This window comes from Balaenoptera borealis, assembly GCF_965194805.1.
Source record: "Balaenoptera borealis genome assembly, chromosome: 10".
In the NCBI taxonomy this organism is placed as follows: Eukaryota; Metazoa; Chordata; class Mammalia; order Artiodactyla; family Balaenopteridae; genus Balaenoptera; species Balaenoptera borealis.
This window is the reverse complement of record NC_138874.1, coordinates 109,077,970-109,104,626: the sequence shown is the minus strand read 5'-3', so window position 1 is coordinate 109,104,626 and position 26,657 is coordinate 109,077,970. Positions and strand designations below refer to the sequence as shown.

The 26,657-nt window shown below is 39.4% G+C and overlaps 3 protein-coding genes across 8 annotated transcripts in view; 1 reads left to right on the top strand and 2 right to left on the bottom strand.

The window, feature by feature from the left end:
• ACADSB (acyl-CoA dehydrogenase short/branched chain) overlaps nt 1-3,624 on the bottom strand; it is a 38,534-nt gene extending 34,910 nt beyond the window's left edge. For 2 of the 3 annotated variants that reach the window (XM_082406990.1, XM_082406991.1), the window contains exon 1: nt 3,469-3,624. In XM_082406990.1, coding sequence (XP_082263116.1) covers nt 3,469-3,510 — 42 coding nt within the window. In that variant the 5' untranslated portion in view covers nt 3,511-3,624. The remainder of the gene's footprint in view (nt 1-3,468) is intronic. The other variant, XM_082406992.1, reaches the window with a different exon arrangement.
• An 85-nt stretch (nt 3,625-3,709) lies between these two features.
• Nucleotides 3,710-17,271, top strand: IKZF5 (IKAROS family zinc finger 5). Of its 3 annotated transcripts, none has more exons than XM_082406993.1 (5): nt 3,710-3,842; nt 5,357-5,505; nt 11,878-12,056; nt 14,063-14,245; nt 14,851-17,271. In XM_082406993.1, the coding sequence occupies exons 3-5, from the start codon at nt 11,924-11,926 to the stop codon at nt 15,792-15,794; spliced, it is 1,260 nt and encodes a 419-aa protein (XP_082263119.1). In that variant the 5' UTR covers nt 3,710-3,842; nt 5,357-5,505; nt 11,878-11,923; the 3' UTR covers nt 15,795-17,271. The 3 variants fall into 3 exon arrangements, with proteins under 3 accessions (XP_082263119.1, XP_082263121.1, XP_082263120.1); XM_082406994.1 differs by lacking the exon at nt 3,710-3,842 and adding an exon at nt 3,881-4,266; XM_082406995.1 differs by lacking the exon at nt 5,357-5,505 and having other exon boundaries at nt 3,726-3,842.
• PSTK (phosphoseryl-tRNA kinase) overlaps nt 15,955-26,657 on the bottom strand; it is a 26,780-nt gene continuing 16,077 nt past the window's right edge. Inside the window, exons 5-7 of one of the 2 annotated variants that reach the window (XM_082406971.1) lie at nt 23,104-23,179; nt 22,472-22,565; nt 15,955-19,621 (exon numbers count right to left, since the gene is read on the bottom strand). In XM_082406971.1, coding sequence (XP_082263097.1) covers nt 19,422-19,621; nt 22,472-22,565; nt 23,104-23,179 — 370 coding nt within the window. In that variant the 3' untranslated portion in view covers nt 15,955-19,421. The remainder of the gene's footprint in view (nt 19,622-22,471; nt 22,566-23,103; nt 23,180-26,657) is intronic. The other variant, XM_082406972.1, reaches the window with a different exon arrangement.

Sequence of the window (26,657 nt, the reverse complement as noted above, 5' to 3'; positions counted from 1 at the left end):
TCTCCATAAAGTGACCCTGGGTTAGGGGGCTGTATTTTGAACTTCTCAAAAAACACTTGCCTCTGCTTTCCTTGGGTTGTTTCCTTTACACGGCACAAACTCTGCTTGTACTTTTGCTCTTAAGAAAGGACTGAAATATCCTTCTCCTTCTTTTGCTCCAATTCTGAATAAAGCATGTTTGTCACAAAGCCTCCTCTGATATCCTACATTTATTCTCCTTTTGCTTTGCCTTTCTTCAACATTTACCCAGAATGGTCTGTAATGTACTCCAAAGGTTCAGACTTGTACCCTCTTGTGCTTTCATTCCCTCAGATGCCCCATCACTCATCTGTGGCTTTGCCTGTCTCCTACTTCTCTAGCTCTTATTTTTCTGCTGGTCTCCAGATCCTCCTCCTGCCCAGCTTCCAAAACTCTCCAGGGGTACATGTTACTGACACTTTTTAAAGTGTAAAAGAGAATTAATTAATTTTCCTTCTGTTCCCCCTAAACTACGTTTCCTCCAGACATCCCAATCTTTGCCCATCACTTAGCCACTCCATTTAGAAAATGTGGAGTCCATCGAATTCCTCCATCTCAAGGTAATTATCAACTCTTCTCAAGTCTTTCTTTACTAATGTATCTCCCTCGCTAACCGTCAGTGGTATTGCCCTAGCTGAGGGCCTCATTACACCACAGGTGAACTTTTGAAATGGGTCTAAGTGGTATCTGTGCTTTTGAGTTCCTTCTGCAAGCTACTGACCATTTAGCTTGTAAAACTCTTTGGCAAACAGCACCTCAGAATCTCAACCACTCCTGTTGGAATCTTGAAGATCAATTTGTATAGTCCACAAACTGGGTACAGCAAATAGGTTGAGAGTTTTTTACCAGGTTGTAAGGAGAATGGTCCCTTCTTCCCACCCTTCTGGAGCACACAATAGTACAGGTCTACACCAGCGGTACTCAATCAGGGGCAATTTTGCCTTTGGTTGTCACAACTCCGGGGTGCTAAACATCCTACAATGCACAGGACAGCCTCCCACAATTGAGAATTATTTGGCCTCAAATGTCAATAGTGCCAAAATTGAGAAACCCTGGTCTAGCACTTAGGAAAAAAGGAATCAAGACAAATGGAGCCCAAGATAGGGTGAGTATTCGAGGATCCTGAGAGAAAGGAGAGAGAATCTTACAGCTGCCAGATAAGATCTTTATGGTTAGTCTTCCTGGCACCAGAGAGAAAGAAGGATGGTAAACAAATTATAAAGAAACACTGTCATTTCTGTACTGATGAGTAATAACATTATAAATGATTGTGTTTTAGTAAACAAAAGGTCTGTTATGCGTGACTGTGGGCAACCCTGTTTGGGCTACACGCACTGTTATAAGAACAAGTACGGACCTAACCCCTGAACATGATAGGGTCTTGCCAGCTGAATTCATTCCAACCCTCTGCAAACGTATCACATCAGCTATCCTGGCATAATTATTCCTCAAACAAGCAGAGTATACTCCTACCTCTACACCTTTGCTTATACAACCCTTAGCCTGGCATCTTCATTCCTCTGCGGCTTTACCTAAACCTAAGACATCCCTTCTTTTGACGCTCAGTTCAAGCCCCACCTCCTGTAAGCATACCTGTCCAAGCTATTTATTTAGCACTGGCAATATCTCATGCATGGCAATAATAAGCTAACGTTTAATGACAGCTGACTCTATGCTAGGCACTATTTTAAGTGATTCATACCTACATATGAATTAATTTAATCTTCACAACGACCCCATGGTATATGTACTATTATTCTCCCCATTTTACAGATCAAGAAACTAAGACCCAAAGTGGTTAAGTAAGCTGCCCATTATTATACTAGTAGGAAGTGACAGCCTGGGTTCACACCTAAGCAATTAGCCTGCAGAACTCATGTTCTAAACCACTATGCTACAGGCAACATGCCATCAATCACATTTGCTAACCTATGCAAAAGAGCTCTAAAAGCTAAGCAAGACTGAAAGCCACAATAAAACCTAAAATTCCAAACAACAGGTCTTTGATATCTCTGAGGAAGGGGAGGCAGGAGTGCATGAATGTGAAATTTAGAAACAGACCAGAGTTAGAACACCACCTTTAACACTTTCTAGTTGAGTGACTTTGAGCAAGTCACTTAATCTTTTTCAGCGTGAGCCTCTGTGTCTGAAAGATTAAACCACTTTTTAGAATGGTTGTGAGAATTAAATGAGATGATACAGGTGGGGCACCGAGCACATGCCTGCCACACAGTATGTGGTCAATAAATGCTGGCTCTAGAACAAGAAGGACTCAAATTGTGAAATACGGGGAACGTTCTTTGCTAAACTATTACACAACAGTTATAAAATAGTATTAAACAGTAATCATAAAAACGTATTTCTTTGCAACAAAACACTAATATGATTTTACTAATTTCCTTAATACCCCAAGCCTGTAAAAGAGTCAAACAACATTAATTATCTCTAAATTAATTATCTCTAATGAAACAAAAAGAACCTTGCCGCTGGGCATCAGACTAAAACAGCAAAGAGCCTTTAACTCATCAAAGAGAAATGCAAATAAATATAAAAAGCAAACAACCAGCAGTGGGAAAATTCCCATAAAGTGTACCAATAAAGGGGAATGTATTCAAATGTGTGACGGTTCTGGAAAGCATGCCATAAGATGAAAGGCTGAATGTTCAGTGTAATGAGAACCCGACGCCAAGAGCTGTGCAAGAATCAACAGTTTTTGCAGGTCCGGAGAGCATAATTAGGTACAACTGGATATTCCCGGGAGGCAGGTTTCAGTTCAAGTTCTAAGAAGTGAGACAGGAAAGGGTTCCCCAGTGCTACGGTGAGCCTAACCATGCAAGATGTAATGTCCCAGCTGTGAGATGAGGGGCAGAGGAAACTGTCTTTCTGGCCGGTAACTCCGACCAAGTCCGAGGTCCCTTCCTAACTTTGGAGCAGGGCGGAGGAAAGGAGGACGAGCGAACACTGCACAGAATGAGACTGTGCTCATATTTCAACAATCTTTTCGGGGAAGAGTTGGGCGGTGAAATGTAACCATTGCGGAAAAGCGACATCAGCGAAATGACATCTCTACAAAATGCCTCGAAAGATTCAAGACTCGGTAGCTTTCAGGACCCAATGGCCTGCAAAAGATACCTTGCAGCTGCGTCTCTCCGGCTCCATGCAAGGTGATTGCTCCGTCAAAGAAGCTTCTAGACCAGCCCCTAGCCCCCTTCTCACCAGCTGCCACTCCCAGTCCTCCTTACAGAAACTAAGGCCGGCTCGGCTAGAGGCCTGGAGAGAGGTCAGGGTCGGGGCCGGCCCGCGGTGAGGGGTCTGAGAGAGACCCGGCGGAGGGAGGGAAGCGCGGGCCCGGGACGTGGACCGAGCGCCCCAGTCCCATCAGGGGAAGACCCCGCTGCCGAGGCCAAGGTCATCCGGGGCCCCCAAGACGCCCGCTGCGAGCGCACTCACCAGCGCGCCGCCGCGCAGCAGCCGAACCATGGCTCCCTCCATCTGCGCCCCAGGACGAGCGCCGTCAAGGATCCCGAGAGGCGGCTGTGGCCGGCCTCCGGGCCGCACACCAATGCCTGGGGGCGGGTGGAGCCAGAGCCCCGCCCACACACACTCCCTTGTCCCGCCCCCTAGCCCTTACGGAAGGCCGAGATAGACAAACAGCTTCCTCTCCGCTTTCGCCCTGCTCACGCGAGAGTTAGGAAAGGCCGTGGGGCGGGAAGGGAACAGGAGACACAACAAACATGGCGGCGGTGACGAAGACGGCGGAGGCGACGGCGACAGCAGCGGCGTTGAACAAGGCGGTAGGGGTTACTCGGTGCGGCTGTCAGGAGGTAAGTAGCTGGTTACCGGCTCGGACGGCGGTGACACGGCTGAGGAGAGCGGTTAAGGAGGAGAGCGGTTAAGAAGGAGCGGCGCGAGGAGAGAGCAGGGTGTTCGCGACGGGCTGACTCCGCCCTGAAGTCAGCCTCAGCGAAGGGGCGGGCGTGGTCGGTTGGTCTGCGGGGGTCACGCTCCAGGACCTTCCTGGCCCGAGCGCGGAGGTTGCGGTGTCTGGCCGCGGGAGCCCCGAGGAAACGAACGGTCCCTGCGGTGGCGTCGCCGTCTGGCAGGGGCTTGGCGGCTCCTGGGTAGGGAGCTGCCTCTCGCTCTGACAGGTGGTCGTGGCGGGGGGCCGCCCCGAAATTTGCGTCTTCACCGGGTCCCGGGGCCAGGGGATCAGCCGAGGTGCGGGTCTCCTAGGTGTTCCGAATCCTGGTGAGGATGCCGCCCCGACGCCAGTTCCGGGCTGCTCGTTGGGACGACTTTTTAAAGCCTCCTTCTTTTATCTGACGGTCCTTCCTAGATCCGTTTCTACTGCTTGTGCACTCTAATTTTGGGGAGATGTGAGGTTTGGGGAGGATTTTGCAGCGAAGAACTGTTCAGGTTCGTGCAGGATTTAAGTCTTTTAATAAACTGTCCGGCGTGCGAGTAGTCAAGCCATGCATCTAGTAAGTGCTCGGTAAATTGAATCTAAATAGAAGTTAAACCGGTTCCAGCTGCCACTAACCACGTGCCCCATTTAGTGTCCCCTTAGTGTGCTGTTTAGGCCCTAAGAGGAGTGACAAGTGGAAGAAGAAGTAAAGCCGTTTTAAATTGTGAGCTCTACAGAACTAAAGTTTGGAAGAAACACAACTTCCTTAGAACAACTTTTTAAACGTCTGGACTAACAATTTTACAAATCCCGTTTAATTTTGACTTTATGTTGTGCATTCAACACAGCTACAGGTTAATACAAGTTTGGGAGTTCGTTACAGCGAACTGAGACGTTTTGTGTTTTTTGCCCCCAGGGGTCCCAAGTGTTTCCCAAGAAAACCCTAAGTGTTTTGAGTTGCGATAGAGAGGATAATAAAGATGGGAATCAGATGTGCTGTTATTGGGCGTGCCTGGTGGGTTTTCTTTTTTAAACCTTTTCTCACAAATGTTTCCCTGTGGGGCTAGGCTAGTACCTTGTTTTTATGCAATTGTAGCTGTTCAGCAGTACTACGCCTGAGCCCCTGAGCCTTTTAGAAGTGTACTACGAACAAATGAAGTTAATAACTTAATTTGGAAAGACAGTGACATTTTTTGCCAAAAAATGAAATCCACCAGTGGAAAAAAAAAGAGTCGTACTGATGCAAGTTACTCTTTGGTGATTATTTGGAGCTTTTGCTGAAGTGAACCTGCTGCTTTGTTGTTTATCTGTTAGCTTAGTTTTCTTTTCTGGTAGTGGTAAAATTGGCACAAGTTATTTCGTTAGCTTATTAAACCCGTGGATCCTAATTTTTTGTCACAAAGGTTTTGATTTATGGTGTATTTTTCTTTGCAGACCTCTGTATGGCTTTTCAATTTTAGTTGAAATTCCCTCCATGGCCTTTTGGAGTCCTTTGGTGTATCTCCAGAGTAAATTTCGATTACTCTACATTTCATCCATGCTGGAGTGGCAAGAAAAAGGAGGAACTGATTTGGGGTGAAAAGGTTAGATGGTGTAACTCTTCTTTTTTATTTTTCCCAGCTTCTATTTATTTGTTTTTACTTTTATATTATGTTTTCTGATTTCTCAGCACCTCATAATGTCCCTTTTTGCCTTCAGAGAATTGTTTTTGATGGTTATGTAATCAGAGGAAATGTGTTCTAATTCTTTTTGAAGTCTATGTTATTCTCTGTACAAACGAAACCTCATTTGTTAGACTTCTCCATTGATGTGTATTCTGTGGCAGAGTAAATCTTTCAGTGACCATAATTATTAAGCTATAAAAGTAAACACATTCAATAGAACTGCAGTCACTTAATGTGTATAGGCCTGCCTAAACCCCAAATTAAGTTACTGTATAAGGAAGTTAGTTGTTAGTTACCTTATGTTTAATAACCCTACCAGAAATGGTAGATGAATAAAATAGATCCTACTATTGCCTAATCATGTTGTTCTCAAAATCTAGAGTTTGGGAGGAGGGTAGGTTAAAGAGCCCTTTCGGGTTCTTACATCACCTCTATTTCATAGTTGTGGTTGTCTTCTAATTTGCATCATGATGCCTCTGTTTTACATTGTTTGCTCCTGGTTAAGAGGGATTGGTTGTGTGTGTATTGATGGACAACTTCCCTTTTATGAGACTGAAGATCAGAGGACTTGAATATCAGAACCCAAGGAGGGTCAAGAATAGTTTAAGTTACCTGCTTAAAGATAAAGATGTTTTTGTGTTCTTTGGGGATATCAAAGCTTATTTCTCAAATGCTTCTTTCCTTCACTAGCATGGGTAGTCTCTGGTTGTTTTCTAAGAACCTTATTTGTGAGGTTTGAATGGATAGTTTGGGAGAGCTATTGGCATAAAAATAATTTAGGTGCATTCTAGCCAGTTTCTTTATAGACATGTATCTATACCCCATGGAATACCATACCAACTTAACTTTAATCAGAGGGATCACAGGGAGGACTCAGAAATTTTGCTGTATCATAAGAAATGATAATCATAAAGTATGGGAATGAGAGCATTATAGTTTGCTGATTCCTAACGTAGATTTTTATGTTACATTCACAAAGATTTTAAAATTTATCACTGTCTTAGATGCATCTCTAGATACCAGTTAATTTCTGGAGTTCTTAGATTAAACATTTGGTCCTAAGACTGATGATTACTTTATTAAAGACAGGAAGATGGTTTGGATACAAAACTTTTTTTTTTTTTTGATATCAAGAAGTCTTCTGTAGTTTCACAATTATTCTTTTTCTATTTATTGTGCTTAGAATACTGACTTGAGATGGAGAAAGCTGGGATTTGGACCATAGAGTCCATCTGGATTTAGGCATCTTTCATGCCTACTCATCTGTTCTGCAGGCTAGAGCTCTGCAAGGGCCTGTAATGCTGCATGGCGGGGAGGTGATGTAGGTCACGTGGGCACAAAAATGCTCAGGGATGGAAAGACAAATTTTAAATCGTTGCAGAATGTCTACAACTATAAACCATATCAGTATATTTAAAATTCTTAAGAATAGAGTTCCTCTCAAGTTTACAACGTTATCTTCCCTTTTTTCATTGGCATCCTTTATTGTTGTTTTTTTAAGTCCATCATGCATTTTGATTGAAAATCGGCATACAGTTTTTGGCGGGGAACATGGTGAAACATATAATGTGACAATGTGATAATAGCCAAGACTCAAAATATGCCAGTCGTTCTCTGTGATTAGGCTTACTTGAGTTCTTAAAACTTGAGATGCATGTATAAAAATATCATTTTCTTCTTGCTTAATGGCAGTCCTGTGCCTTTTTTTCCTGCATTATCACATGTACCTTAGCAGTGTTATGCTTTCTAATCAGGATTTGGTAAGATTTATCTTGCTTATTGAAGCCTATCAAAGTATGTTCAGATATTTTCCAATGGCAACATCAGTTTTCATGTGAACTGATTGGCAAGAGGTGATGCAAAGTTGCAATGAAATACCAGGATTTCTTTCTAAATTACAGCTTTTATAATTAGAACACAGACAATCTATAGGGCCTTACAGCTTTTACAATTTAAAAAACAACTTCCCAGATCTTATTCTTTTCTTTTTTGGGGGGGCGGGGGGAGAGGTATCTCCCTGTCCTTACACCTTTTATTACTTTTTTCCTTTTTATATTGTGGGGTCTTTACCTGCTGCAGTACCGTGTAGAATGGTTGTTGTGATGCAAGCATGCTTGCCTTGATTCTAAAGGGAATGCATCTAAATTTTCTCCATTAATTGTGATGTAGATTTTTGGAAGCTAGCCTTTAGCAGCTTGAGGAAGTGAAAACATTCTAAGTTGGAGTAAATAATTGCTGTGTTGTTTCCTTGCACCCAGTGTTGCCATTGATACTCAATATCTGATTGTTTTTCCTATGTGGGTGGGCTGTTCTTCCTCACTAGAAAGTTTCATATTATTCTCTTTGTCCTTGAGATTTTAAAATTTCACAGTAATGTGTCTAAGTGTTATTTATTGTTATTTATTCTATTTTGCACTCTATGAACCCTTTCAGATTGAATTGAAAGGAATCTTTAATTCTGGAAATTTCTTGATCATTTTTTTAAAAAGCATTTCTCTTCTTTATTTTCTCTGTCTTTTCGAAACTCATTCTCCATCTTTATCTGCTATATTTCTTACCTTTTTATGTATACTTTTACATTGCTTCCCATCCCTGTATGTTTTGAGGTGTGGGTTTTCTTTTTCAGTTTTATTGAGATATAATCTTATTATAGATTATTTTTTAATCTTATTCTTGATAATCTTTTTCATTGGAGCCGACTGGCCCACTTTTTTTCCCCCTAACCAGAGGGCAAATTTTAAAGGACAAATAATCAGCAGAATCAAGTATAGTCATAAAACAAATACTAATCAGTGATTAGGAAACAGAGGAGCAGTTCAAGTCAACAAGGTAAGATGGGAAAAAAGCAACTGAAACAGACTTGTTCAGAAACCAGCAGTAATCCTGAAGATTGAGAAAGCAGAGCCAGACTAAAGCAAGTGATTTAAAGAGGTGGCCTAAAAGAGTAAAATAAGAAGAGATGAGTTTGGGAAATTGTAAATTGATTTGGGAAATTGCAAATTGGGATATATGAATAATTGAAACTAAGGTGGACCGTGTTTGTTTCATTGTAACTAAAGAGGAGGTATATACAATGGTAACATAAGACACTTGGAATCTGGGACAGTGAGGAATTTCATAATCCAAGGTGTAACCATTTTTGGCTGCAGAAATAGCTACTGTCGTCTGAGAACATGCCATAAACTCCACATCTTGCGAGATACTTTACACTTATCTGTAAAACTTAAAACAGCACTGCAAATTGGTATTATTATCTCATTTTACAAAGTAGGAAACTAAGGCTAGAGAAGACCCTGTTCAGAGTCTTTAAGCTAGTAAGTTTGACCTAATACCATAATATTCTGTTGATCCAGAGGACAGATTTTCAGTAGCTTCAACTTTCTAGAAAACAGTGAAAAGAGATAGTAGTAATAATAAACCCCTAGGCATCTTCTAAGAAGGGAGGAAAGGAACTATTCATACATGGTGCATCAAGAAAAGTGAGAATTTGGTCACCTGCAGGTTCTTATTTGGCTAAATGTGTTCAGAGTAAAGAACAAATTAAATGTAAGGAGACAAGAAATACAAAAGTAAAATATATTAGTCTGGGGCTAGTAAACAAGGGAAACCAAAACTAGTCCTATGTTCCTTATTAGTTCCTAATAAGGAACTAATTGTTATACAGTTCAATGATCTATAGTAGCAACACAGTCAAGGTAGTCTGTTTCCAGTAGATTTCTAGTTAAGTCAATTAAAATAGAAGTCTTAGTTCTTAAAATGTTGATCAAGCTTTTGTTAATTAGAAAATGTGCTTTTATCTCATTTCCACAACCCCACATTTCTTGCCACTGAAAAACTTAGGCTGAAAAGGACCCAGAGTAGTCCAAATATTCTTGAAGAAGAAAAACAACTGGTGGACTTAAATTACTGAGATATTAAGATTTTTATTATTAAGACTGTGTGGTGTTAGTGTGAGGATAGACAAAAATAGACCAGTGGAACAGAATAGAGAATCCAGAAGTAGAATCACATATATAATCACCTGATTTAGAAAGGTGATAAAAGAGTCTAGTGGAGAAAGGCTGGTCTATTAAATGCATGTTTTTAGGACAGTTGGATGTCTCCTTGGGGAAAAAAGTATATTTTGATTCTTACTTCACCATACACAAAGCTCAATTCCAGATAAAAATATGCAAGGTAAAAAAATAATAAAATTTTTAGAAGAAAATACAGGAGAACATCTTCATGTAAAATATAGGCAAGGACACCAACAACTAACTGTAAAGGGCGGGGCAGGGGGGGAATGGGTAAATTGGACTATATTAAGAACGTCTGTTCATCAAAAGTTACCATTAAGAAAATGAAAAGGAGGCAACCACAGAGTGGGAGAAGTACTTAACATATACATATCTAATAAAGAACCCATATCCAGAATATTTGACGAACTCTTACATATTACTTAGAAAAAGATGGACAACCTGATAGAAAAATGAACGGGAACAGATACTTCACTGGGTATGAAATAGAGGTTATCTAAGTGGGTAATTGAAGTACACAGCTTAATTAATTGTCAAGCCATACAAATTAAAACCAGTGCGATACCACTGTACACCCACAAGCGTGGCTAAAATGAAAAAGGCAAAAAATACCTGAGTGTTGGTGAGGATGTGTAGCAACAGAACTCTTGTCCCCCACTGGTGGGAGTGTAAATGGTACAGTCACTTTGAAAAACTATGTGGCATTATCTGAAGCTGAATATATGCATACCTGGTGGCCCAGCAATTTCAGAAGTCAGGGTTGTGGAGCCCTTGCTGGTGCACGGTGTGGGCGGGGGTGGGGGTTAGTACTGGAAGGGTGCACGGTGGGGGCAGGGGGGAGCTCCTGGGATGCTGGTAGCCTTCTGTTTCTTGACACTGGTGCTGATTTTAGGGATGTGTTCATTTTGTGATGATTCACTGAGCTCTACCTTTAGGATTGATGTGCTTTTCTGTGTGTATGTTATGCTTTGAGAAAAAGTTAAGCATATATACAGAGAAGTGACTAATCTTTAGCTTAAAATGCCTACTACTGGCTGTTAAAGATGAGAACTTGTTTAGATAGTAAATTACTCATTAAATAGTTGGGTTTAGGGAAAGAAATTTTTAGCATATGGCATGTTTAAGAAGACCATATACATTTACATAAATATATTTTTATTGGAAGAAAAAGACCTGTTGTCTCCTAGGTGCTAGACTTCCTCATCTTGTTCTTACTAGAAAACTTTTTGGTTATTTGATTTGCGAATTTGGGCTATAAACCTATGTGAGGACCAGTTTAGTTTATGACTACAAAATCTGACATGAGGCTTATTCTCTGTACATCAGCATCAGGGATTTTTTTCTTTTCTTTAAAATTTTTTTTTTTTTTTTTTCTCAGAATGAGTAGGATGATGGGTGGTGGTAGAGGTGGTGATTTGGATTTCTAGGGCAGGGGTCAGGAAACTGTAGCCCATAGGCCAAACCTGGCTCTGTTCCTGTTTTTGTAAAGCTTTATTGGAACACGGTCACACTTATTCCTTTACATACTGTCTATGGCTGCTTTTTTTTTTTTTTTTTTTTTTTCCTATGGCTGCTTTTAACTATAATGACAGCTGAGTGGTTGCAACGGAGACCGCATGACCTGCAAAGGCTAAAATATTTACTGTCTGGTCTTTTACAGAAAGTTTGCCACCCCCTGTTGTAGATCACCTACTTCTCGAGCACTCATTCGTGGGAACCTTATGTTTTAAGAGCCTTTGCTGTCTGATATGATAGTCACTAGCCACATGCAGCTATTTCACTTTTAAATTAATAAAATAAGAAACTCAAGTCGTTTGTATTAGCGACATTGAAGCCCTCAGTAGCTGCACGTGGCCAGTAGCGACTGGATTGGACACGCAGGCACGCTCCATGTCCATCATCCACAAATTCTCTGCAACAGCCCCGATTGAGCCACTTGGTTTCTCTACTGTCTCATTCATTGATAATCCCCGCTGATGTGCCTGTTTCTTTCCTCTGAATTTATTTTCTCTTTTTTCCTCTCTTTGTAATTTCTTTCTATCCTCTAAAAACTACGTTTGAATCCCAGTTTATTTAAATATTAAATATATTAATTGTTCACCATTTTGTGTTTCTGTAGTTCACCAGGAAGATTATAAGATATTTAAAGGCGGGGATTATGTTCTCTGTTGCTTTGAAGTGCCTGGCACATAATAATCTCTGTCACTGTTGTTGTTTTAATACATACTGTATCTCCCTAAATAATGTAAAATTATTTCATTTTTTCCCCCTGTAGGTATAACGAACTGTAAACTAAAAAAAAAAAAAAATCAAAAACAAAGATGGGTGAAAAGAAACCAGAGCCTTTGGACTTCGTGAAAGATTTCCAGGAATACCTGACTCAGCAGACCCATCATGTCAACATGATTTCTGGATCAGTTAGTGGGGACAAGGAAGCAGAGGCTCTTCAGGGAGGTAGACTCATCTTAATACTACTAAATAATTCACTTTTTATAAATATATTAGTGTTAGTGTGTCATTACCTGTAGTATGAAGCCCACTACTGTTCACTAATGTGAATCATTCCATTTTTCCTAGAAAGATATGGGCAATTTTTTTTCCCTTCTTTAAACATGTCAAGTTTTTGCTGAGGGAAAGTAAAGCTCCAGCAGGGCTTACCGTGGCCCAGAGATGCATTATGGTCTTGTGGGAAGGTTAGGGGTTCTAAATTCCCTTCCCATTCTCCCGGTTCTATTAGCTAACAGCAGACACAAGGAACCAAAAGGGGGTCCAGCTTCATTACACAAGGGGTTTGGCCATTAGGAAATCTGGGTTAGACCTGAGACAAAATAGGGGTTTCTGTTTCTTCTCTTAAAATGAAGAGAAGGCCAACCATGTATACCCACCTAGGAGGAGAAACCAGAGTAGAGAAAGCAGTGACCTACTTGAGCCTGTTCTACCTGACCTACAGATAGACTGTCTGGTTTGCTTACCACACGAAGACTGGAGTCTATTTCTGAACTTAGCTCAGGAGGTAGCAAACTACAGGCCGTGAGCCCCATCTGGACTGCTGTTTTTACATGACCTGCAAGCTAAGAGTGGTTTCTACATTTTTAAATGGTTGGGGTTGGGGGGAAACAAAAGAAAAATAATGTCATGACGTGAAAATTATATGAAATTCCAACTTTAGCATCCATAAATAAAGTCTTATTGAAACATAGCCACGCTTGCTTGTTTACCTGTTTTCTATAGCTGTTTTTGAGTTAGGACAGCAGAGTTGAGTAGCTGGGATAGAGACCATGTGGCCCACAAAACCCAAAGTATTTGCTATCTGACCTTTACAGGAAAAACTTGCTAACCCTTGACCTAGGTGGTCTAGGGCCTTGTAATCCAGGGGCCAGCAACAGCAGAGACCAGGCATCACCTGGGAGCTTGTGAGAGGTGCAAAACGTCAGGTGCCACCCCAAATCTACTGAATCAGAAGCTGTATTTTAGTACGATCCCCAAGTGATTTCGTATACACATTCTGTTTAGGGAGTTACTGGCTTGGGAAAGCAATGGGAGAAGGGGGGACACTGAGCCTTGCTGTCCCTCCAGGGCAACGGGCCTGTTGGATGTTGGACTTGCACCAACCAGCAAAGTCACTTCTCTTCTAGTGAAGGATAGAGGAAACAGTAGAGCAAAGGGCTTGAATTGTCTGCACCTGCCCTGCTGCCTCCTGCAGATGGAGCAGAAGTGCTTTTCCTGTGAAGCTGTAGGAGTAAACATTTCCCTCTTAATGCTTCAGTGGACAGTTCCTGGACTGAGACCCGAGAGGGCAGGGTTGTGGTCCCCCGCCCGTTGGTTTTCCACATGATGAGCACTTGCCCCTTCAGTTTCTTTATCTATACAAAGAAGTAGTTTGATTAGGTTAAAAGCAAACAGCCAAACATCTCTAACTCTGAAATTCTTACAGTTCATAACATTCAGAGGTATCAGATACAATATTTCCCTATATGTGCTTAATTAGAATTTTAAGATCCTAAATGCAACCCAGAATCTAGAACATACGTGTAATCTGAGCGGAACTGCAAAACTCAACATTTAATTGTTTTAGATTAAATAGATTAGGATTTGGGGAGATGATCATGACTGCCCATTGTATCTGTAGAAGTGGCTAGAATCTTAAACATGTGTAACTGCCATCACTGTTTATCCCCCTCTGTCTCCTTACCTGTCAAATGAATACCATACCCTGTTACCTTCCTCAAAAGTATGTTGAGGACTGATATAATTTATGTGTTAGTAATTTGAAATCCCCCTAATAGAATACTGCTTTTGTATAAAGTTAACCTCAGTTCAGAAAGACTGATTTTTGTGAATTTAACTTTTGTGCTAAGCAAACTGTCAATTTGTGAAAGATTTTCTATCACTCAACACTAAATTGCTAAATTGAGTTGATTCTGAGACGCATAATTTCTTTTGCTATACTTTGTTTATAGCTGGAACAGATGGTGATCAAAATGGACTTGATCACCCATCTGTTGAAGTTTCCCTGGATGAAAACTCAGGAATGTTAGTAGACGGGTTTGAAAGGACCTTTGATGGGAAGCTCAAGTGTCGGTACTGCAACTATGCCAGCAAAGGCACCGCACGACTCATTGAACACATTAGAATCCACACAGGTAACGGAGAAGTGGCTGGAGAGGGCATTTCTTTACGGGCAGGTTGATCTATCATATAAATAGTTGTGATAGTTTGAAAATGAAGGTGGATGTAAGGTTTGAATAAATGGAGAAGTGACTCCATTTTTACACAGCGATAGCATACAGCATACAAGGAAGTGAGGTCCCTTGTACAGCTTCCCCTTCCTTAGCCATCTTCCTTCTTAATCTAAATAATCTCAGCATCTGTCTGCTTCTCAGGTTGGGCAGGTTAATGCTGAAGACAGCATGAAGTGATAAAATGTTTTTATCTTTATCCTTACTAAGTACGTTTCCTTTGCAGACCAGGGAAAAGGTTTCTGTACGGTTGCAGGCTACATGCTAACCCTCAGATGTCACCTTAGCCACCCCTTCTGTGAAAGGGATTCATTCCACTAGTCAGTATAGTATAAAGGCTGTTATATGCAGGTTTCTTAATAAATTTTAATAATTTTTTTGCAAATGTGTTATTCTGAAAAGCATTTTATTTTTTGATCAGTTTCTAAATCTAATGAATGGACAAAATACGAAACTTTTCATAAATGAGCTACTCTTGCAGTTTCTCCCCCATTTTTCTTTTTAAACAGGTGAGAAACCTCATAGATGTCACTTATGTCCATTTGCATCTGCTTATGAGCGTCATCTGGAAGCCCATATGCGTTCCCATACAGGAGAAAAACCATATAAATGTGAATTGTGTTCATTCCGCTGCAGTGATCGAAGTAACCTGTCCCATCATCGAAGGCGCAAGCATAAAATGGTACCAATGAAAGGTACTAGGTCTTCCTTAAGCAGCAAGAAAATGTGGGGGGTTTTACAGAAGAAAACAAGCAATCTGGGCTATAGCAGACGAGCACTAATCAACTTAAGCCCACCTTCCATGGTGGTCCAGAAGCCAGACTACCTTAATGACTTTGCCCATGAGATCCCGAATATCCAGACTGACTCCTACGAAAGTATGGCAAAAACCACCCCAGCTGGTGGCCTGCCAAGGGACCCCCAGGAACTCATGGTTGACAACCCTTTAAACCAGCTGTCAACTCTAGCAGGACAGTTGTCCAGTTTGCCGCCTGAAAACCAAAACCCCGCATCCCCTGATGTGGTTCCCTGCCCCGACGAGAAGCCTTTCATGATGCAGCAGGCCTCTGCTCAAGCAGTGGTTTCTGCCGTGTCAGCCAGTGTTCCTCAGAGCTCCTCGCCCACTAGCCCCGAAGCTCGGCCATCACATAGTCAGAGGAACTATAGTCCGGTGGCAGGTCCGAGCAGTGAACCAAGTGCTCACACGAGTACTCCCAGCATGGGAAACAGTCAGCCAAGCACTCCAGCTCCGACCCTGCCGGTCCAGGACCCTCAGCTTCTACACCACTGCCAGCACTGTGACATGTACTTTGCCGACAACATCCTTTACACTATTCATATGGGATGTCATGGGTATGAAAATCCTTTTCAGTGTAACATATGTGGATGCAAATGTAAAAACAAGTATGATTTTGCCTGTCATTTTGCAAGAGGGCAACATAACCAACACTGATGGAAAACAATCACGTTATGCTTTACTTGGTTTGCCTTTTTGTGTTTTGTAGTTTACTGTTGTTTTCTGCAGGGGAGGGGTGGGGGTGTCGTCCCTATTAAGGTGTTTGCTAATTTAAAGTCTATACATACAGAGTATAAATTTGACAGTGGAAACAAAATTTCTTTTTTTTTTTTTTCCATAAAAACCTTGTCAGGGTCATTTATGTATTAGAACAGTTGGACATGTTGGTGTCTGTTTTTTCCTTTCATTTAGACATTTGAGAATTTGAGTGCAATGATAATCTTACAAGTGGTCATTTAAATTTCTCACATTTATGATCCATAAAAACTTCAAGGCTGATAGATACCCTTGGTATTTCAACATCTACACTGCAGCTAGATGTTATTTCTGCCATAATTTCAAAATGGTAAATTACTTTCTCTTACAAAATCTGTTACAACTTATTTCAATGTTTAGTGGAGGAATTGCCTTTGAAATTGCCCTTAATTAAAAACTATTTAGCTAACATAGCTTAGTTGAATCAGTAGTTTAATTTCAACTGATAATAGTAAAGCAATTTCAGTGTAGTAAATCTTTCTTTTTTCCATAAGGGAAAATATAAAACATTGAATTCTTTTAAAATTAAAGTTATAAAAATATGAGGTAAAAGTTCTGAAAAGAAATGAAACTTAAGACTTTAAATTGAAAATGGAGTTTAATAGTTAAAATACCTGCCTATTCAACTTGTAGTTTAAACACACAGCAATTTTCCATTGGATTCTTTTTATTATACTTGTAATTTATTTTAAAAACTACAGGTAAATACATGAGAACACTAGAAATATCAGAGGATTATCTATGAAGATGCCTTTTTTCCTTTTAATCTGAACTGTTCATTTAAATCTTCATTCTGATGTTACACGTGAGGTTGATAACTATACTGAGAATCTGCTATTCCTTCTATTCCTTTGATGACCAAAGAGGTACAGTGGAAGTCATCCATCTTATTCCTAGGAAATGCGGTCCTTCCCCCCAAAATCTGAAGTTTCCTTTTCCTGCCTTCTATCCATTTATTGCCCATAATTTTCAAGAAAAGGTAGGTATAGAAACACATGGGAAAATGTGATGGTGAAGTGATATTTACAAAAATGAGAACATATGTCCAAAACGAATTCTGGACTCCTCTTCAGAATTGGCCATTTAAGATATTTTCTGTGAATTCAAGTTGTAATGCTTATTTGCAGTTTTACCAGTCTTTAATGTACAGCAAGAAAACTATATAAAACTGTGAATTGAATCATCATTAGTAGAAGAGGATAAAAAAAGTGTGGAAATGGATATAAAAATGCATTTAAACATGATATTTGTTTACAAAAATAAAACTTGCTATATAAATCCACAGTAAGTAATTTTGATTAGGAGGCTGTTTTTTGTGTAATAACTAGCGGACTCTGAGGACAGCTTGGTCAAACAATAAAATATATTGTTACTAACTGTTGGTTTCTGTGTACTTTGCAAAATTTTTATTTTTAATTTGGTTCAAATCTTGAAAGTTACTAATTGGCCGTTTAAGCAAGTATTCTAACTATTAAGCATTAACTAAGAAGGACTTCTACACTTAATAGTAAGTGAAAGGGTAATGTTGATGGTGTAAGTCCACAAAAACCCCCAAGTGCCAAGTTAATGCATCTTCTGCCCTCCCTTCCAAATGCTAGAAAGCCATTAAAATGAGTTCTGTGGTTTAATATCCAATCTAAACTAATCTCCATCGCATTGTTGAAAAAGCTGCATCAAGGAGTTTCTGCAAACAAATCTTGTCAATCTGAGGCTTGTGAATCTAAAGTCTGCAGCCTGTTCTGCTCTGTTGCTTGGAGCGCTCGCTGCTCAGATCAGTTTTAGTGCAGCCATTTCCAAATGTAACTTGGCCCTCGTATGAATATATTGTCAGAAACAAGTTGCTGTCATTTGGAAGCTTTTGTGGTTATTTTTTTCTTCTATTTTATTCTTCATATAAAAGCAATACCACAAAATAGAAAATGAAAGTTTTCATTAAACAAAAAGGAAGAACTCTCTTGTTAAAATCACTTTATTAACTGTATATTCTGGGCCAAATAGTGACAAATACATTTTTTTCTGACAACTAAGGAGAGATGTTTTGAAAGTACATTTTAGTTCAAACAGATTTTTTTTCACAATTGCAAACTAGAATGTATAATTTTAAAATTCCTAGGACTTAAAGAGCACAGTTGTATTCCAAAGGTACCGATGCTTGAAAGCTGTAGTTAATTCTAAATGCACTAAAGTTTTTGAAGCAAATCTACCTTAGACACTTTTTTAGTATTGTATTTTTAAAAATATTTAGGATTTTATTTAAGTTTTTTGTGAGTTAAATTCTGTATTGGAAAGATGTTAGTATCTTCTATTAAGTATTGAATATGTTTCTCCCATTTTATTTTTAATCAAATATTTTATAGAAATGAGTTCAGAAAAGTTTAACATGCACTATTTATAATACTTTGCTGTTAACAGGCAATGTTCTGAAACTAAATTTATTTTTGTTCAGTGAACATAAGTTTAGATTTTTAAAGTTGGTAGATACTTTATCTCCACTAATATTTTTTTAAGAAACTGTGAAGAGATTAACAGGGAGTAACTTTATTTCAGATTTTATGAATATAGTATGTAGCTACAACTTCTTGAAATTCAAGTAAAGGCTAGACTTTTACTTTGAAAAAATTTCACTGGATATTTTCCAGTGCTATTTCATTTTAGAAATAAGTGTTTGCCATTCATCTGCAGAACTGTTTGACAAAGGGAATATTACTAAAAAAATGTTCAGAGATAAACTTCATTTAAGTTCTACAAAAATATTTATCAAATGGATATATTATTTTTTAAAAAATTCCCTGCTAAGGACTTTGCATTAAGTAGTCTTAGAGGGTATATGGTTTCTAGAACTTGGTTTTGTTAATATGTACTTTGATGTCAAGAACATATTTTGTATGTAAAACATAAAACTTGAGTATGGTTGCAAAACACACTATTGTTTAGGGATTCCAGAAAGCAGTTTAATGCTGAAATAACTCTATCTAGTATGTAGTTCATATTGTGAATGAAGCTTTGCTTTTGTAATATATGAATAAAAGATAACACTTTCTAATGATCTCGATTTTTCTTTTTTGAAAACTAGGATCCGATTAGTTTTTTAAATAATTTTCCAGTGTGTAAAATGTTCATTTTTTTTTTTTTTTTTGAAGATTTTATGGCTACCTTGGTTTGGATTTGTAGAGTGCCTTACCCATGAGATGTTGCATGAGTTAAAAGCAAAAACAGTTCCGTGATGAGCATCTTGTCTCCTTCCTAATTTCTTCTCTTTATTTAAGGTGTGACCCCTGCCCCCCCACAACTGTTCTGGCACATAAATGAGGAAGTCTTCCTCTGATGCTTAATTATCCATGTCACATCTGACAAGTGACTGACTGAAGTAGTTTCTGTTATGACAAATGGATCTTTTAGAATGGACTGATTTTTTTTTCCCCCCTTTGGCAATTCACATCATTGGCCTAGAAAACATCCAGTAATACAGACTTGTTTAAATTAGTTTGCAGAATCGTAACCAAAATGGGTTTGATTGGAAATCAAGTTTTAATGCTGCTTTGAAAAATACTTCCGTGCAATGTTATCTTTCTCATAATGAAAAAAAGAAATAACATCTGATAAGTCCATGGTTTGTTGAAAGCACAGGTATTTTTTGTTTCCTTGTCTTAGGTCTTCCAAAAACTCTGCTTTGAGCTTGTTAAGTTCTCCGGCTAGAAGTTTCAAGTTGTACGGAAACACCTGTTCACCTAAAATAAAGATATTCTCAAATTATTTGTGTAAATTAAATCAAGCTGGACTGATGACAGCAGGAAATTAATTTGATTACTTCAGACAAACCATTCAGATTCTTCTATAAATCATAATTGAGTTGGTGTAATATATAGACAAAGGTCACATTAATGTGATACAGGCAGATCATTTAAATAACTTGCTATGACATGCACAAGCATAAAAGATAAACCTGAAAGGGACTTTGTGTTGACAAAATAAGTTGACTGAATTCTTACTGAATTAACAGGTAGTAAGGCCAAAAAGCAGAGCTAGAAAATGACAATTTGGCTTTGAAGCTCTGATAGACAATACCTAGAACAGTTGTCCAATATAATTTTCTACAATGATGGAAATATTCTATATCTGCCCTATTCAGTCCAGCAGCCACTAGCCATGTGGGTAGTGTGACTGAGAACTGATTTTTTTTTTTGAACAGCTTTACAGAGATATAAATCACATAACATACAGTTTACCCATTTAAACTACAATTTCGTGGTTTTAGTATATTCACAGATATAAGCAACTATCACCACAGTCAATCTTTGAACATTTTTATCATCTGTACTCTTTAGCTATCACCCTCTTAACTCCATTCCCCCTGTCTCTGCCCTCAGTCCCTAAGCAACCGTTAATCTACTTGGGGTCTCTAGATTTCCCCATTGTGGACATTTCACTTGACTGGACTCATAACGTGTGGCCTTTTGTGACTGGCTTCTTGCACTTTGCATAATGTTTTTAAGGTTCATCCATGTTGTAGTACTTCATTCCTTTTTATGGCTGAATAATCCATTGTATGGATAGACCACATTTTGTTTGTCAGCTGATGGACATTTGGGTTGCTTCTACCTTTTGGCTATTAGGAATAATGCTGCTGTAAGCACTTGTGTACAAATTTTTATAGGAACATATGTTCTCATTTCTAGGTCCCGTGGTAATTACATTCAATTGTCTGAGGAACCGCTAGGCTGTTTTCCAAAGCAGCTGCACCACTTTACATTCCCACCAGTGGTGTATGTGGGTTCTGAGTTCTCCACATCCTAACAAACACTTGGACTTTTGGATTCTAGCTGTCCTAGTGGGTGTGCAGTGGTATCTCATTGTGGTTTTGATTAGCATTTCCCTGATGACTAGTGATGTTTTCATGTGGTTACTGGTCATTTGTATATCTTCCCTGAAGAAATTTCTATTCAGATTCTTTGCCCATTTAAAAAATTGGGTTATTTGTCTTTATTGTTGAGTTGTGAGAGTCCTTTATGTATTTCGGATATAAGTCCCTTATGAGATGTGATGATTTGCAAATATTTTCTCCCATTCTGTGGGTTGTCCCTTCACTTCCTTGATGGAAGGAGAACTGAATTTTTAAATTTTATTTAAGCACAGTTTTGGAAGCTAGTACCACCTCCTTCACACACACAAAAAATTAATGGGTAGGAAAAGAGTCAAGAGTAATTTGGGCATAACCCTATTCTCCCTTCCCTTCATTTTATGGACAGGCAAATAGTTGAAAGAACTCCTACAACACCTTTTTGTTTTCATTCTGATCTGATGCCATTTTTGTTCCAGCTCTCTTCTTCAAACTTTGGATTACAACGCATAAATGGGTTGCAAGTTGCAACCAGTGTTTTTCTAAGATGGAATCAAATAGAACACAGTTCATTAAACATGTGAGGGTTTTGTGAAACTTGTTTCTATGCAGGAGTGTGTCTGTACTGGGCTACACACTAGGTTACAGTATTAAAACCTGCTTACGGATCATGGTTCAAAAAAGTCTGGAAAACAATATGGTTAGTATATTGTTTCTTTTTCCAATGTTCTAAGTTTTTGTAAAGGTATTAACAATAAATGTTGGTGATGTAGGGGAACATAACAGAAAGCATAAACTAGAATCAGACTTAGCTCAGCATCAGGTTGCGCAGGTACAATATTTAGCAGGTGTTAAGTTCAGCCTTGGACAAGTTACTTATCCTCTCAGACCTTCCATTTCCCCATTTGTAAAATTACACTTACCTGATAGGATTCTAAAGACTAGAAACAATATTTATAAGGCACTTAGCATATAAAAGGAGTTCAAGAAATGTTAAGCTGCTGTTATTTTTTAAATCAAATTTTAAATATAGCAAAGAGTTCAATATTTAAAACCTGAAGGAATTATTTTATAAAACTGTAATTATCACATATTTCATCTAAGTTCAGACTGACAATGCACTAAGCCTGTTCAAACTCCATGCTGATTTTACACCTGGCCCCTGACTACCTCTCCCCATCCCTTACTTCACCCCAGACTCAATGGCTTCTTTTCTGTTCTAGAGCAATACCAACTTTACCTGTGGACTTTTGCACTTGATGTGTCTACTGCCTGAAATGATCCTGCAAGCATCAGCATGGCTTGCTGTTTCCTTTCATTCACATCTTTGCTTCAATGCCATTTCCTCTGAGAAGCCTTCCTGATTACCCTCTTAAAAATAAATCCTCCCATCACTACCTTGCCTTACCCTACTTTACTTTTCTTCAGAGCACCGGCATATATTCATATATTTATTTATTTTTTGTCTGTCTCCTCACTATGACGTTCTGCTCCCTCACAACTCCCCAGTATCCAAAATAAAGCCTAGTACAGAGTAGTCACTCAACAAAAACCTACTGGATGGATGAATGCCTGGTTCCAGAGGTAGAAGTTTTAGCTTAATGTAACCAAGTTGCATATTTAAACTGAAAACATGATGTAAACTTTATGAATGAAAGCAAATAAACTACCCACGTCCAGGGAACAAGAGTAGCAGGAAAGAACAGTCTCAACTAAATAGAATCTTAACTACTCAACACACCTTTCGCTTCCTTCATTGTCTGAGAGACAATTCTTCGGAGGGTCTGATCAGCTTGATGAAGAATGTTAGTTGAACAGATAATTCTGTCTGTTTCCTAGGTAATAGACATTGTTATTGGAACAGTTATCTAGTTTTAGGAAAGAAGTAACTAAAGCGTAGGGGATGCACAGGTGAAGAGACAAAGAAAAGGAAACGTGGCTTTTCTGTTCCAGTTATTCTTCCCTAGGAGAGGGTCTAAACGAAATACATCCAGCTGTAAACTGGGTTCCACATGGGCAGTATGCTGGTAAATGTTTAAGAATGGGCTCTCAAAGAGAAAAACACAAACCTATCCATAGTATTTTGTCTATTTCTACGGTGTAAATATTCCCATCCACGCCCACTTCGAGCTACCAACATAATGTCAACAGGCTCCAACGTTTCTGAAAATTTAACAGTCGTCTTTGACCAGGCAGTGCGAGCTCCCTCCAGAGGACCACTGCGTCCAGGTGTGAGGAGCTGAATGCTGGTAAGATGCCAAGGCAGGGACAAAGTGTCTTTCACATGTTACTCATATTTTACACTCAGGTCAAAAAGATCTTCCTACAAAAAGTTCCTTCTCATTTATACTAAATCTAAACTGGAAGACTTACCTTTTGTTCCACATTCTCCTCCACGTATTTTATTGGATCTTCCAAAGCCGTAAGCAGTAAATCAGTCAATTTCAGTCTATAAGACAAGGTAGGATAAAATAAATCCTTATATCAAACACCTGTTTTTAAAGAACTTGTGTTTATGGGTACTAAGCTGAATTCTAGAGGAATGAAAGTGGTATATCCAAACTCCTGAACAAAAGGGGAAAAGCAAAGTGATTTGGGAGCTACCTTCTACTTGCAAAATTAAAATGTAGAAGCTCAAAACAAGTGATAAGCCCCCCAAATCCCCTCATGTAAAAAATACTAATTTCCTAAGACTCATATTAATAAGGTTTTAAAAGACATTCTCTCTTTTCCCTCATTAACTGCTGAACTTTAGGCTCCTAGAACTTTATATTCCCTAAAGAAGGAGGCTTAGTCTTTATTTTCTGGCTTCTGCTCATTTACTGGATGTGAATTTGCAAAGTTCCCCACAGGACAAGAGGTCATCGAGGGTTGCAGTAGAATTCATTTATTCATTTAACAAATATTTATTGAGCATCTTCATATATGAAAAATGTTGTACAACTATGTATGTGAAACTATGTGCTAAGCTGGGGTTGTAGCAAGATCCCTACCCTCTCTAAGCCTGATAACATAATGGAGAGAGACAGAGAATAAATAAATAAGCAAAAAATAATAGTTTCAGACAGTGACAAGTGGATAAGTGAGTGAAGATAATGAACAAAGTGATCATAAGAGAGTGACTGGCTAGCCTATTTAACACCCTTCACGCTGGGTAGGATGGTCAGGGAAGCCAGTGAAGCTTACGTACGTGGGAAGGGTAGAGGGGACGGCAAGCACTATGGCCCCAAGACAAGAACAAGCTTCTCGTGTTCATGGGACAGAAAAGGCCAGTTTGGTTGAAAAGGAGCAAGGGGAGAGTCGTGGGCTATGAGGCTGGGGAGTTAATCAGGATTAGAGCTGGGGGGCGGGGAGGATAAATTGGGAGGTTGGAATTGACATGTACACATTACCATATATAAAATAGGTAACTAACAAGGACCTACTGTAGAGCACAGGGAACTCTACTCAATACTCTGTAATAGCCCATGTCGGAAAAGAATCTAAAAAAGAGTGGATATAGGTATAGGTATAACTGACTCACTTTGCTGTCACCTGAAACTAACACAACATTGTAAAGCAACTATACTCCAATAAAAATTAAAAACAAAGAAATTTAGGGATCAGATTTAAAATTCCAAAAAAGGAAAAGTACTGAATGTCATGTCTCTGAGAATATAAATTATGAAGTCTGTCACTCAAACATCATGTGCACGACAGGCAGATTTTCGTCTGATGAGATTTTTAATTATACGAAGTGAAAACTTTTAATGCAATCATGAGAGAGTTACATGTCAAAGTAAAGCTCTAATTTAAGTTTTCCAGAATAGTCTCATCTTAAAAAACAAGATTCTTTTCCCCCCAGCGTTCCACTCTCTCTGTTTTTGCTGACCTAAACTTTTCCCCCTATGAGTCACCAAACTAGAAAAACAAAACATCTTCCTTGAAAGGACATATTTTTAGTAAAAGAATAGAACGTTAGGGCTTCCCTGGTGGCGCAGTGGTTGAGAATCTGCCTGCCAGTGCAGGGGTCACGGGTTCGAGCCCTGGTCTGGGAAGATCCCACATGCCGCGGAGCAACTGGGCCCGTGAGCCACAGTTACTGAGCCTGCGCGTCTGGAGCCTGTGCTCCGCAACAAGAGAGGCCGCGACAGTGAGAGGCCCGCGCACCGCGATGCAGAGTGGCCCCCGCTCGCCGCAACTAGAGAAAGCCCTTGTACAGAAACGAATACCCAACACAGCCAAAAAAAAAAACCAAAAGAATAGAACGTTAAAAAAAAAAAAAATCAGGGTTAGAGTGTGCAAGTTATGGTAAGGAGTTTAAACTTTGCTCAGATACAAGGAGTAGCACTGAAAAAACATAAGCCAGTGAAGTCACTGAATTAAACCTTCACCTCAACGTGATCTTTCTCACGAAGAAAAGAGCCCGGGTTCTGGAATGAGTGAGACTGCAATGGGTCCAAATCTTGGCTCTGCTATTTACTATCTGGATATGTTACTTTACTTACCTGGGCCTTAGTTGTCCCATCATGAAAGGGGGATAATTGTATCTGCCCTCAAAGAGTTGTTGTGAGGACTGAATCAGATTATACATATAAAGTGTTCAGAACTTGCCCAGGACATAGTATCTGCTCAATAGCTGTTGCTGCTAATAGTAGTACTAGTAGTAGCATTAGTAGTGGTAATAGTAGTGGTAGTGGTAACAGTAATAGTAGTGGTAATAGCAGTAGTGGTGATAGTAGTAGTAGTAGTAGTAGTAGTAGTAGTATTTCACAGAAGCCTGGGAAAGGTATATTTGTCACATCATCTTTCAACTTCCAATACAGGGCCACCAGACTTCAGACTTCAGTCATAGCCATGCTATGACTATTTTGGACCATATTCTTAAGACCCAAGACAAAACTGCAGATTATGTTCAGGGTTGGTACTGACACTGGCAAAGCTCACACTCCTCCTTGCTTCTAGCAAGAACTGGCCCCCAGAGCAGAGATGCTAAGCTTAGGCTGCCCTCATGGGGTAGAATGGGGCATCTCAACGCCTCAACCAGCCATTCACTTGCAAAGGAAAACATTTTCAGTATTCCAGAAAGAGGAGCCATCAACTGGCTACATGCTTGCCTTCTCAACGTTTCAAGATATTATGAGAAGTTAAAATTAGAAATCTCAGCCATAGCTTATTTCATTAACCCTATAAACAACAGTTACTTAAATCGAATTTTTTCTTTTTTTTCTTAGAATGTTAGACTATTACAAAATCCATGGAAACTGTATCCTGGGAACAAAACATTTTGAGGAATGAGTTTAAAAAATTAGCCTTTTAAAAACTGCTGATCCCCTCTGGACAACAGTCAGGCAGGAACTAAGGAACTGTGGGCAATATACCTCTCGAACTGCGCTGTCCCATGCAGCAGCCGCGGGCCACATGCAGCCAGTTAAGTTTAAAGTGATTAAAATAACATTTAAAATTCAGGTAGTAAGTTGCACTGGCTATACTTCAAGTGCTCAATGGTCAGTCGCATGTGGCTAGCAGCTACCATACTGGGCAGGGCAGATAGAGAACATTTCTATCATCAGTGAAACTTCTATCAGAAAGGTGCTGAACTAGAACTCTCCAGAACTCTAGAATTCTCAAGACCTATTTTAGGAATGAAATGCATTAGCCACCATAGCCACAAGCCTCACATCTACACAAGCAGTGTAACTGGAGTGAGGGTTAAGGCAAATTAGGATTTAATACCAGTTCCACTCCTTTTCTCTCTATAAGAAAACTACTGGGCAATCTGTTTAGACTACGCTACTTCAGCAAGAGTATCAGAGATGTGCCCTACTCTGAACTCCCTGCCCTGACCTCTGGGAAACAGTATAACTTTAACAAGAGTACACATTTGCAAACACACCTGGGTTCACATCTCAGCTGTAACAATCTCAGTGACTCTGGGCAAACTAAAC